Source organism: Ursus maritimus, unplaced genomic scaffold (assembly GCF_017311325.1).
Source record: "Ursus maritimus isolate PB19 unplaced genomic scaffold, ASM1731132v1 scaffold_10, whole genome shotgun sequence".
NCBI classification, from domain to species: Eukaryota; Metazoa; Chordata; class Mammalia; order Carnivora; family Ursidae; genus Ursus; species Ursus maritimus.
Window position 1 is genome coordinate 27,812,208 of NW_024423344.1, and position 14,414 is coordinate 27,826,621.

The 14,414-nt window shown below is 38.2% G+C and overlaps 1 protein-coding gene across 3 annotated transcripts in view; it reads right to left on the reverse strand.

The window, feature by feature from the left end:
- Positions 1-2,319: 2,319 nt before the first annotated feature.
- Positions 2,320-14,414, reverse strand: part of DNAJC15 (DnaJ heat shock protein family (Hsp40) member C15) — an 86,769-nt gene continuing 74,674 nt past the window's right edge. Inside the window, exons 6-7 of one of the 3 annotated variants that reach the window (XR_005832810.1) lie at positions 9,049-9,249; positions 2,320-3,376 (exon numbers count right to left, since the gene is read on the reverse strand). Coding sequence is in view for 1 of the 3 variants with exons in the window: in XM_040623124.1 (XP_040479058.1) it covers positions 9,179-9,249 (71 nt within the window). In the remaining 2 variants the exon portion in view is untranslated. Of the gene's footprint in view, positions 4,754-9,021; positions 9,250-14,414 lie in introns of those variants that run through there. The other 2 variants (XR_005832806.1, XM_040623124.1) reach the window with 2 other exon arrangements.

Consider the following 14,414-nt stretch of genomic DNA (forward strand, 5'->3'; position numbering starts at 1 on the left):
AGAAAATGGTTGATGTTAGGATGTTGGAATTATTGGTAATTTGTTATTCATTCTTTTAAAAATCCTTTAATTGTTGTTATAGTTGTGCAGTACTTGAAATTAAAAAAACCAGTAAAGCCAGAGAGACAAGCAGTAAAAACGAACATTTGTGGAGAAGCTACCGTGTACAGGCACTAATGAGCAGGCAAAGCCCTATCTGAAATCACTAAACTCCTAAAATGACCTTCTGATGTACATATTATTATACCCATTTTGTGGGTCAGGAAACCCAGAGAGGCTACAAAACTTCCACAAGATCACTCTGCTAACCGAAGTTGGATCAGACATTTAAACTTAAGTCTATGTGACTTGGGAACAAGTGTTTCTTCTACAGACTGCTTGCCTCTTGGAAAACAGCTAATTCAAGTGGCTCAGAAGATGCTGCGTCCTGCCCAGAGTCACACAGCTTACTAGCTGCAGGGCCAGGGGATTAGAACCCACGTGTTCAGTCCTCAAAGTTACAGGAACTCAGGTGTGTTCTTCCTTTGAGGAAAAGTGCCATCTTGAAACATATTGTTAAAAAAGGAAAACACAAGATCCTCAAATAAATCCTTATTGGACAATTTAGATTAGATATGCAGGATTATCAGAAAAATGCCCTGACAATAACATAAGGATTTGTTGTTCCCTCCCCTCTGAAAGCACTTTGGATGGGTAGTTTTCCAAGAGGCATCTGCATAAATATTAGCATCAGGAAGAGAACTCTAGGCACCATCGTCCTCTGAAAGCAAATCAAATCGGTAACGTGTGTAGGTGTGTCTGCTTAATGGAGTGGGTGGAGAACAAGACCAAAGATGACTCTGTGTCAAGTGAAAAACATCTTCATGTAGGGCTGAACATATGCAGATCCCATTAGAGCAATGCAAGTCACTTACAGATGTTACCTGGCAGCTTTGCACCTGGCTCTGTGAAAAATACTAATTGGCTTCAAGGTATAGTCGGACACCTGATTGGCTGCGTTGCAAAGGAAAATTTTAAATCCATCGTTGTGCTAAGTTTGCAGCATAGAGCCTATACAGAGCATCCTCTGCACGATGGAGTATGTGCTCGACATTGGCTAACTCATACACTGAGCTCCAAGTAGAAAACTTCAAATAATGCAGTATTATCTCCCAGCTCCCTTTGCCCCCAAAATGGAGCAAAGATTCATGCGTGGAGCTGGAAATAAGGAATACCAACTTCAAAGTCTGTGCTATCAGGCTGTGGGGAGCCATTTCACCCATTTACAAGACGAAGGTTCAACATTCCAACTCTGTACACATGCAGAATGGTTCTCAGATGAAAAAAATCAATGCTGCCGTTCCTTGCAAAAATATTATTAATGCCTTGATCAAACACCTCTCTTCAAGGTGTCCAGAACATTCGGTGCAGTTCTCATTACTTCATTATTTCCCACTCTTTTCTCATTAGTCTCACCGTCTCACTCTGTGGGCGGGTAGGTGGATGGTACTCCCAGGAGCAAACACAGCGAGGCAGGTTGGGGTGCTGGGCTGTGGGCCCAGAGCTCACGATGGCCCAGCAGGAATCACGCCCAGCGCCCTGATGCTGTGGAGTCTCTCCCAGCCTGATGCAGGTGTGGCCAGTGTGAATGTGAAAAAGAGGCCAAGAGTAGGAGAGGACAAGGGCAGGTGGGCTTATTAAGACAAAGAAAAACTCCAGCTGCCACATCGTGGACTTCCAACTCCCAGAGCAAACACCAAAAGCTCGGCCTCAGGCTAGGCCGCCTTACTAAGGAGAAATGCTTGCTTGTTGGGGTTTGGAAGGGGAACACAAAACCTGAAGTTAAGCAGTCAACTGCTATGCATTTCCTCATTGGATCCAGAAAGTCGGGACCCTTGTTGTAACCCCAACACTAAAAATCTTTAAACCTCTTTTGGTCGATCAAATTGTCCCCTAAAGTCACATTATACCACAGTACTTCCACCACCAGCCACGAAGGAGGCCCTAACAATGCCTGCCTGACCTGCTGCTGATCTCCACTAATGACGCGTGTGTGGCTCCTACATGGTTCTTTCAGGCTGGTGACAAACTGGTCAGCCAAATTCTTCTTCTGTCCCCGGGAGTAACTTTCAGCCTGGCTTCGGGGGGAAAACACATGATTTCCTTGATTACTGAGGAGGACGAGAGGCCCTCCTGACACCAGATACTCTACTCGGAGCCCTGAGGGCAGAAGCTGTTGCCCATCGGTGTCCCTGAGCCATCCACCATCCCCCAGACCCGAGCAACTGCCCGGTAGGCATTCTTGCGCTGTTAAAAAATTCAATCCAAAAAGGAAGATGGTAACACATTAAAACAATTTATTTGTCTTTGTATTTCTACATGGAATATATGTACTTCACATATATCTTGAGCAAAAACTTAAGTTAATCATTTCATCAGTTGCGTTGTTTTTAGGTCTGATTTTCCTCTTTGTTACATTTCTTAAAATTTAACATCCTACACAACCATATGTATTCTTGCGGTTTTCATATCATGGTAACATGTACTCAATTATGTCTGTACGGAAAATTGATGTTCCATACATAAATCCTATCAAGAGTCAAATATAACACGTTCACCGTATGACTCTATTGCTCTTAATTCACCAGGCTGCTGTGGAAAACATATTCCTCCCCCGACAAAACAAAACTCAAGCTTGTATTTTATGATAAACACACCCTTTATGTTATGTTAGCCCAACACCGTCAGTCCTCCCTCCTCTTTCGGTTCTTCAAACAGATCATAGGATGGTGCCTCATGACAACATGAGACCGTCCCAGGCCAGGTAAGCGACTGCGGTGTGCACTGTACCCACGGTCCAGCTGGCCTTGGGAGATAATTACGATGTGACCACTTTATGCGGCGTGGTGTCTGTGTAGGGGCGGCCAGACAATGAAAGGCGAGAGAGGAGAAACAGAGGGCACACCTCTCTGTACTCCCCTCCTGCTAGAACAGTAGCCTATCCTTCACTTACACTAAGTATGGGATCCAGGCATTTGTGCAGACATACTCGGCAATACATTCCAGGGCTAACTACGTTTAGAGTTCTTTATGCTGTCAAAAAGTGCTGCAGGCCAAAAACTGTTATGGGTACACCTGAGGCAAGAAAGAAGTAAACCAAGGAAATACTTTCTTTGGTATTTGCGTTACAAGATAAATACAAAAATCAATTTTAAAGGATTATTGGAATGATTTCTATTTTTTCCCCTTGCTTATTTTGGTATGAAGGGTAAAAATCCAAGTTTCACCAATGGCTTCTAAGAAAATCCACATGTCTACAATTTTCGTTTCTGATAGTTACCCTTAGAAGTGAACCAATCAATACTGCGTCCTGAGGGGCAACTGGGCCGAGCATCTCCTGAAACAGAGGTATAAAAGAAAGAAAAGCAGTGCCCGCATGAGAGCTCACAGTGTAAAAGAAGTTACATAACACGTAAGATCAGTGTCTTTTCTTTAAGAGCTGTATGACAGAAAAAAATTAGTGTAAATTCAATTTTAGCAAGTGAGATTTAATTTTAACTGTGTTGGGAAAATGAGACAGATAAAAGTATCTTACAGTTTACCTTTACAATGTTAAAGCAAAACAAACACAATAGTATATATGTATGTATGTATATAATTTTTACATATTGGGTTAAAAAAACCTGTTTGCAAGGGGAAAAAATTTATATAGTGTATGAATGTAAAATAGAGTAGAATAAAATGCAGACTGAATACTTAAGTACCAAGAAGCTAAGGAACAAAGCATACAATCAGATCTGAGTGGGGCTAATTAGGGAGGGCTGCATTTCTGTGTGTCCACGCTGCTCTCCCTGTGGCACTGCGCCCTACAACATTCCAGGACAGTGTGAGAGATGCAGACTATGCAGATATCGTCTGACATCTCACCACCACAGGACAAACATTATTAGATAATTTCATTCCACTCCAGAGGCATAGAAGCCAAGATGTAAATACTTCTAAAGTCAACTCTTGATTATCCACATTTACAGAAGGAAAGAGCAAAGGCCACGGTAATCTAAGAACAGACAGATGGAAAAATCATGGAGTTGGCTTTGGAATGCACTTATTTGTGAATATTGGTGTATCTAACATTCAAGGAACTCACAAATCTGCTATGAATATTACAGTCATGCAGAGTTCTAAATCTCTGAAGTTAGAAATCTTTTCACCGTTTGATTAGAGCAGCTGAAAGCATAGAAAATTAAGTGATAATCTTAAGACACATTCTTAGATTGGCGACTAAAGATCTATGGGTTCTAACAGACAAGGCTTTAACTGTGCAAAATGTAATGCTGGAATTTGGCATAAAACCATGGCATGAACAAATAACCCAGTCTGCAGTTGGGAATATTGGAAAGCGATTTTGGAAAATTCTACTGAGCACTGGCAATTCTCTTTCAAATGCTGTAAGTGATCTCTTCTTGGTTCAGTTGTCTCTCTTGTTGACCTATTTTCACTATCTCTCTGTTCCTTTCAATAAAGTCAGCCTTCTTATTCTCATCTTCATTATATTGATCAATTTCTTCATTTCTCTCCCAAGGTCTGCTGCTTCAGTTTCACGAGCCATCTTCTGAACTTTGCTCTAGACGTTTTCCTAGGAAGCTTTTGCCCATGAAAGTTTCACATAAAATCTCTTCCAAGTTTCACAGACCCCCACTCAAGTCAGAGAAACGCACACTGCTAAACTCCGCAAGTGTACTTTCACTATGTGCGGCTGGATGGGCATCACGAGCTGCCAGGGCAGAATTCAAGACATTAGGCACTCCTTGTTCATAGTGCCAAGTGACATGACCCTTCCATAAACATCTGACAATCTATAACCTGATGGTCAAGGTTATCAAAGAATGAGTACAGGGCCATGTAAGCCCCTTCATTTTACAATGATTCCCGTACGTGTAGAACTAGTGCAATATAATGGAAAGGTACAGAGTATGTGCTTCAGAGTCAGGCCAAACTGGATTTGGATCCTAGTTCCACTGCTTATTAACTATATAGTTTTGGCAAAGCTCCTGAACTCCTCTGACCTTACCTTTCTTTCTTCATCTGTAAAATGGGGATATAAATTGTACCTATCTCTTAGGGTTACTGTGAAAATTAAAAGAGACAATGTAGGTAGGACGCTTGGCACAAGGTGCTCAACAAGTTTTAGCTATTACTAATAAAATCTCTTGGACTTATGATCATGAGCTGATTCTAATTTCTTAGTCTTTATCACTACAGCTTAGATGTCAATATTGAACTAGTATTTCAATGTGATTTTCATCTTGTCAAAATGAATTAAGTTTCCCACTGTTGATTTAACTTTCCAGGGGCATCTTACCCTTCTAAGTTGAGGTACTTCTGTGAAATTTATAGCTAACATCTAGCCTGAGTGATCATATTCTGCCCATGTGAAATAAAACTCTCTCTTGATGTTGGAGACTGCATATCTATATCTATATTATAGTCTGTTCAGATTTAAAATGTTGACCAGTGCTGCTAGGCACTATTGAATTGAGCAGAGGGGGAAAGGGTTATTATGGCAGGAAGAGAAATGAATAGTACTTAATGAACTTGCATTTCAATTGAGCAGGGTTTTTAATAAAAAAAAAAAAGCTTTTCATAAATTCTTCTGCTCAGCAACAATAAAAAAAGGAAAAGAGCACTCAGCTGGGAACAATAGCTACTCAGCTCATAAAAATCATTAGAAGGAACATTTTCTTTGTCTACCATGCCCAGCAATTTCACTGGTGGGCAATGATCCAGATCACTTAGATTCTACCTAAAAAATGAGTCCAGAGAACTTCTCAACTTTTCCAGCTAATAAATTAAAATTCTAATTTTCTAATGTGTCTAACTCTACCATAAATAAAATTTGGCCCATAATTCATGGAATGCTTTTGACAAGTAGATGATACTGATCTAGTGTTAATGGGATATGCTCTTTGAGTTGCCTTTCTGTTAGGAGGGAGGCGCACTGCTGACACATTCCCTCACTGCCATCAAATCCTCCTTGGAGCCAGTGGCCTTTAAGGAGGTGACTGTGGGCAAAGAGCTGAGTGCCTGTGGATGGTATGGTTCCCAATGTGCAAAATGAGCTGGCCTACTTGAATATTTAGCCTTGCACTGCACCCTCTGTAGCTCATCTTAAGTGAGCTGAGTCAGAGAAACTTCAGTATTTTTGACATTAAGGGCCTACCTGACTCATCTCCTCCCACAAAGGTCAGTAAACTACCTTAAGCTAATTGCCAAATGTGCTGAAGATACGTCATTAAAGTCTCTTTTTTGTATTCAAGATTCTCTATGACAACCAAAGGATTTCTGTCCTTGGATAAAATACAGTATTTCTAGTGACCATGCCAGGCAATCACAAGCATACCCAGTAATAAAATTCAGTATTTCCTGGGGCGCCTGGATGGCGCAGTCATTAAGCGTCTGCCTTTGGCTCAGGGCATGATCCCAGTGTTCTGGGATCGAGCCCCACATCAGGCTTCTCCACTAGGAGCCTGCTTCTTCTTCTCCCACTCCCCCTGCTTGTGTTCCCTCTCTCGCTGGCTGTCTCTCTTTATCAAATAAATAAATAAAATATTTAAAAAAATAAAAATAAAAAATAAATAAAATAAAATAAAATTCAGTATTTCTTAATTCAAAAGTATCAGGGAAAAAAGTTTTCTATATTTAAGAATCTGTTTTTTTTTTCTATTTAGTTTTAGCATAGTACACATTTTAAGAATGTACTTATTTTATATCTTTACTGCCTGACATAGTATTTACTATTAGCTGAATTACTAAAATGAATTTCAAACCAAATAAAGGGAATGGTTTGAAGACTGAATAAAACAATGTCTTCCACAATCACCATAGCTTTTTCCTTACTTAACTTCTCTCCACTCTTGACTTGATGCTGGAGATTGGCGCCATCAACTATGGTCTAAATGGCATTCTGTGCTCCCTTTAATTAACTGTCCATTTGACTTACACTTTCTCTGAAATCTGGGAAGTAATTGTTTTATTTTTAAAAGGTCTTTCCTGCTTTCTCAGATTGCATCTAAGTTGTAAGAATAAAAAGAAACTGCAATATCAACAAAGAACTTAATTAAGAAGAATATGCAATGACAGCAACTATGTAAAAGCCATCTTTACTGAGGATAGGTAACCATTCAAATAAGCTTTTTATACATAATGAGTTGAGGGTGGGTAGCTTTTAAAATCCAATCTCATAAATACAACGCCATTTACAGAATGACTACTGAATTAATGTCTACCTAGAGTAGTACTTGTGTCATCCGAAACTATTCTAGTTTACTTGAATTCTACACTCCTGACAAAAATTTTAAAGCAATGCCTTAACTGATTTGAGTAAGGGGGGGGGGAAGAAATCTAAACCCTGCTACATATTAAAAACGGCCACTAATTCTTTCACGATCCTCTATATCCTCTCCCTTTGAGTCTAGGCAGCCTCCGTGCCAGCAGAACCACTGCCAAAACCCAGCTTGAGTTTGCAGCTTCCACTTCCTGTCTCTTCACTTTCCCTTGTAACACAGCCGCCATAGTGTAATGATGCTTCTTTCTATAGCCCCATGGAGAAGCCTATGTAGAGAGCAACTGAGGCTCCTGGCTGACCGCCCTGGTGAACCACCCAGCCAAAGCCTGTACTGACTTGCCAGCCCCATGAAGTGGCTCCTCCACAGTATTCGAAAAGTATTTTAAGAAAGATGAAATATAGTGGTTCAGTTTACCTGGGATGACCCAGGATTTGTAAAGGAGTACTGGAAAACAATGCCAGTACCGTGTATCTGAATCTGTTTTCTCACCTTTGGGATAGTAAAGTGATGATAACCAGATAATAATTTCATGCATGTAAATTAAAGGGCTGGTCCTTCAAGATCATGTGTCCATCCACTGGTTTTGAGAAACTCTGTACTCTAATCACATTAATAAATCCTATTTCTGCTAATTGTGACTGATCTCAGGGGAAACAATACTGACTCACCAATCATATGGTATATCTCTTATTAATTGTATTTAAAGCCCAGCTCTCGTGCCACTTATTCTATGAAGCTCCTCCTTTATACTCTCAGTTTAAAATATTCTTGTCTTCTTTGAACTTCTTTAGCCTATCACCTATACCTCTCTAATAGTGTGATTTATCTTTTCTCTAAATGTAACTTCTTTGGGGTCACGATCCATGGTTGGTTCACACCTGTAACTCTCAAAGGACCCACTACAGTGCCTTACACATTATAGGTGGTCAATAAATATTTGCAGAATGAATAATTGAATAAATATACAGTACTAGAGGGCTATAATTAAAGACAAATTCCTCAGAATTCTCCTAACTCTTTTTCAGCCTTTCCTCACAGGGCTCATTTTGCAATCTTTAATCATTTTAGTAGCTCTCCAAGTTCTCATGCTTCAGTTATAGGGTCTCGCAAAGAACACAGTTCTTTAACAAGTCCTAACCACTATTTTACAAAACACCATTTAGTAAATTTGATTGAGTTTCTAATAATTTTCTCATGGGATGCCAGTCAGCATTTGATCTCAAAACCTTACATAGGCAGAGTACTAAAGTCCTCTAAGGAAACAAGGGACAATGTGAATATAAATACCAGCAGTAAGAAAATTTCTACTTATTGCTCATAATTCCCACATTACTGATGATGATACTTGAGTGAGGGCAGGGAGCTGGGGGAACTTAGGACTAATGGAACAAAAAAACTTAAAATGTATGACTATCACAGAGAAAGGAAGAAAATAAGGAAAGAAGATCAGTTATAGAATTTTAAGGTGTTCCCTTAAAAGATAATAAAAAAATAGGGGCGTCTGGGTGGCTCAGTCGGTTAAGCATCTGCCTTCAGCTCAGGTCATGATCTCAGGGCCCTGGGATTGAGCCCCGCATCAGGCTCCCTGCTCAGTGAGGAGCCTGCTTCTCCCTCTGCCTCTGCCTGCCGCTCCCCCTGCTTGTGCTCTCTTTCTCTCAAATAAATAAAATCTTTAAAAAAAAGATAATAAAAGATAGACTGTTAATCTTTTATTATTATATACCTTAATAGTGGAATAAATGATTGTGGTCAGTGCATGTATGAAAATTATGAACACCGTGGTTTAGATTAATTTGCAGGACTTTTTTGTTTTTATATTCCCCCTTCTTTTCCTTCAGAATGATTCTTAAGCATCAATGTTTGGTGGTTGCTTCAAGCAAGTCTTTTGCTTCATTTATTTTGGTTGCTAAGTAAGGAGATCCACCTGAGAGGGTAAAGAAAAAATAAATGGATTAAAACACATTTCATTATTGACATTTTTTAAAGTCTCAAATAAAGAAAAACACTCAATTAGAATTCTCTGATATTTTCCCACACATTCATCCTCTTGACAAATTATTTTATAAGCTAAGTAGAAATCACAACATCATAAATTAAATTTGTTTAGTGAAGCACTACAGATACCCAACAATCAAAGATAACCTCTGAGAAAAATAATGAAAGAAAGCTATGATCAGGAATAATTTGAAAAACACTCAAACATTTCACTGGTCAGACATTGCCATTCAAATATTTGATCAGAGAATTTTCTGAAATTAAGTGGATGGTTAGGTAAATAAAATAATGGTCTCACTCCAAAACTTTTTTTCTATAAAGGGAAGAATATTCAACTATGAAGGAGGGTATCTTTCTGAAGGAGGTAAAGCAATCCAAAGGACCTTTCAGTCACATCAAACCTTACATTTACACACACACACACACACACACACACGCACACAAAATGTTAGAAAATGCAACTATGTACTCTCCAGTTCTAAAAATCGTATTTATTAAAACAGGTGAATGAATAAATGATGATAATAAAAATAACATTAAAGGAATGCTCCCTGTTCTCTGAAATGATACTAATTAGAATACTTATGGAGTAGTCTTAGATTCACTGTGCCCTAAAATAAAATTATATCAGTTCTTTTTTTAGAATTCTTTGCAATGAATTCTAACACAAACAGCAAGAGGGAAGGAAATTGAGCTGAATTTCAAATTCAGAATCATTATAAATCACAAACAGAATCTGACATACAAAAATATTAGCCCCAAACAGTCACATTAAAGCTATTTAAGCATTATATGCCTTCTAACTTCCAGTCCTGAACATTTTCACTGCTTAACACTTGAGCTAACAATCATACTACGGTTCACCAGTCTCTTTGTGTTTGTTTTTATTGTTTTATTCTTCCCTTGAGTACAAACCATCTATGGCTTTTGAAAATCTCCTAAGACCTCAGTAGCTTACAACAAACCAAAACACATCTAGGTAGCATTGGTGTGTAAATTGTCCAGACCATACCCAAACCTTCTATTAATATCATACCACCCATTTTATATAGGAAGAAACAAGCAGGGAAACAGATCAACTAACATGGTGTTGTAGTAGAAAGGGCAATGCCGGAGAAGCTATATTTAGCTTTTTGCCCTTGAGGATACTACTGACGTTTCCATATCAAGATCTGAATTGCTATGAACACTTATGGAATATATCATGGTGTGTCCTTGAATATACAGTAAGAATTACAAATGAAGCTGATGAAAGTTTCCATATGGACTTGGTCATGAAATAAATTGATTTCATGATTACCTTTGAAAATCATCTTGGAATTAGGTAATGTCAATCTTGGTAAGATGTCTGAATGTTTAGAGTTATCAAGGTAATGCCAGGTATTTTGTATGTCCTCAACAAATATTAAAATATTATTTGAACTCAAATATAACCTGTAATTGATTGATATGCACTCTGGATATTTAAATTATAGGCCATAATATACTTATTTAGCAGACAGAAAAAAAAACAAAAGCACTTAAGTTAAAAACTGCATTAAACATTACATTTATTGATGGCAAAGTTAGAGAAAAAGAACTGACAATTTATTTAGAATACTGTTGAATTACCACTCACCCTCTTTAAGTTAGAGGAACACTGGACTTTCGATTTATATGCATGGTAGAAACTTTGGTCCGGCTCTCATTCTACCCTCATTCTGTCTACCTAAAACTTGGAAAGCTACAACTACTGTATCCTCTTCAAGTAGTGTTTGATTCAAATTAGGATCTATCAGTGAGGGACAATCTTGTGAGATTTGGAAGGCCCAAGTGATAGAAAGGCTTTCTTGCTGGCCCTCTTGGTTATTGTTGCTAGCCAGTGAGATTGTGGTATAGTAGTGGCAGCAATTGTGCTTCTTGTACAGTTCCAGCGACAGTCTATGTTGTAGTAACTTCCCTGACAGAGCAGCTCTATCATTATTTGGGGAGCCATTTTTGTAGGCCAAGTCTAGAATTTACTCCTTTAGACCTTCCGACAATCTGTAACCACTAATTCATTGTATTCAATGCTCTCCTGTTTAGAACATCCAGTTCCTGGCACTGAATCTTGACTGATATAACAAATGTAGGATACGTATCCTATGTTTAATGGACACAATCTACTTTTGGATCTTTCAATCCTAATCAAATTTCTTGGAAGAGTAATCTGAATTCCATTTAGTTAGAACACTCACCCTTACACTTGATCTCTATACCATCTCCATCGCATTAAACACTTCACTAAACACTGCCAGAGCTCTTTTGCCTTTGGCTACCATAAAACTATTGTTTTAGATCAACCACCCCACTGACACCAACTAGAAAAGCTGAATAAAATACAAACACATTAGTATGAAAGCACTGGAGTTCTACCAAGTCAGTCAGATCTTGAGGACCAAGATCCTAGAGATAAGGAAAATGCACTGTGATGAGCCCAACATTCTGCATTATTTATATCCTTCACAGAAATTAGATACAAAATAGTACATACTATACAATTCTACTTATATGAAATGTTAGAATAGACATATCTAGGGATGCCTGGGTGGCTCAGTCAGTCTTGATTTCAGCTCAGGTCATGATCTCAGGGTTGTGAGATCGAGCCCCACATTGGCCTCTGTACTAGGAGTGGAGCCTGCTTAAGATTCTGTCTCTCCCTCTCCCTCTGGGCCTCCTTCCCCCTCAAAGAGAGAGAGAGAGAGAGGGAAAAGACATATCTAATCTAATCCATAGTGGCAGAAAGAAGAATGGTGACTGCCCAAGTTGGGGTTAGGGACTGGCAATGGCAAGGGGCACCAAGGAACTTTTTTTTTTTTTTTTTTAAGATTTTATTTATTTATTCGACAGAGATAGAGACAGCCAGCGAGAGAGGGAACACAAGCAGGGGGAGTGGGAGAGGAAGAAGCAGGCTCATAGCGGAAGAGCCTGATGTGGGGCTCGATCCCACAACGCTGGGATCACGCCCTGAGCTGAAGGCAGACGCTTAACCGCTGTGCCACCCAGGCACCCCACCAAGGAACTTTTTGAGTTTTAAAATGTTCTGTCTTGTGTTAGCAGTTACATGGGTGTATACGTTTGTCAAAATTCATCAAATAGAACACTTAAATAGATGCATTTTATTGAGTGTGAATTATTATCTCAATATAGTTAAGTTAAAAAACATGATGAATAAACAATCTAAGTGACATACATAAAACACTCCACCCTCAAGTATAGAATATGCCTTCTTTTAAACTGCATAAGGAACATTTACTGAAGTTGACCACGTGGTACGTTATAAAGCAAGTCTCAACAAACTTCAAAGAGTCAAATCACAACAAGCAGTACAACTTGTAAGTGCGTTCCATGGACTAGTGCTGGTTCACAGGTGTTAATGGACCACAACTAGATAGGTTCAGATATTGAGAATAAGTGTTTAGAAAACATAGCCATTTGATATAGTAGTGTGAACTTGTAGAATCTAATAATTAAAAAAAACCTGGGGCTTTGCTCTTATATATCTTTTTATTTCAATTTTCTAATACATTCATTTTTATTATATTTTTTTAAAAGTTGCTAGTCCAACAGTGATTGGGAAAAAGAAATAAGTCCTCTATCACAGACAGTTTGAGAAGTACTATACAAAGCATGCTAATTGACTTTAGTGGAATTAAGCTGGAAATCAATAACAAACACACCTAGGGGATCCTAATGTTTGGAAATTGATCACTACATTTGTAAATAACCCATGCATCGAGGAAAATATCATTAACAGAAATTAGCATTCAGGGGCGCCTGGGTGGCACAGCGGTTAAGCGTCTGCCTTCGGCTCAGGGCGTGATCCCTGCGTTATGGGATCGAGCCCCACATCAGGCTCCTCCGCTATGAGCCTGCTTCTTCCTCTCCCACTCCCCCTGCTTGTGTTCCCTCTCTCGCTGGCTGTCCCTATCTCTGTCGAATAAATAAATCTTAAAAAAAAAAAAAAAGAAATTAGCATTCAAGAGAATTAACAGAATCAAAGGTTAGTTCTTTGAAAAAACTGATCAAACTCATACTAAAGCACTTGAAATTTAAATGAAATAAATTCCAGGAAAAATGAAAGGTATCAAAACTGATACAAGAAGAAATGGAAAACCAAAAGCATCCTATCTATTCAAGAAACTGAATCTATAATTAAAATCTTCCCACAAATAAAAAGCCTGGTAAGGATGGTTTTATCAGTGACTTTTTCCAAAAACTAGAAGAAAAAAAAAATCACATTTTAACTCTTTTTATGAGGCTAGCATATCTTTGATAGCAAACCCTGATGGAAGTATCACAAGGTGAACATAAATGCAAAAACCAACAAAATATTAGCTTATCCAATCAGGCTAAATATCATGACCAAGAATCCAAGACTGGCTTTAACACTAGAATATTAATCAATGTATTTCATCAACTTAACAGAATAAAGAATAAATATCCTATAATCATCTAAATAGATGTAGAAAACTCAATGCACATTCATAACAAAAACTTTTAGTAACTAGGAATGGAAGGGAACTTCTTTTATGTAACAGAAGTTATCAAAAAATACAGCAAACATACTTAGTAGTAAAATGTTGAGAACTTTGGCTCTGAGATCAGCAACAAGAAAAGGATACCTACTATCATAATTTCTATTTAACACTATATTCAAGGGTCTGGCCATTTTAATAAATGCTCCCCTCCATTCTCAATTAAAAAAAAAAAAAGAAAAAGAGGATTAGAAAGAAAATGTCATTCTTCACAAATGACATGTCTGAGTATGTAGAAAATCCAAAAGGATCTAAAGACAAAATTATAGAATTAAATGAATTTAACAAGTTGCTGGATGGATACACAATAGCAATATATACAAACTCAATTGTTATGTCCTGGAAAAAAAATAACTATACAATATAAACTTTTGAAACAACATAATTTATAGTAGCATTCAAAAAATTGATACCTAGGGATAAATTTAACAAATTAAGTATATGACTACAACCCAGAACACTGGAAAGCCTTACTGAAACAAATTAAAGATCACACAGATAAAGAGAATGATATGTCTTGTTCCTGGACTGGAAAATT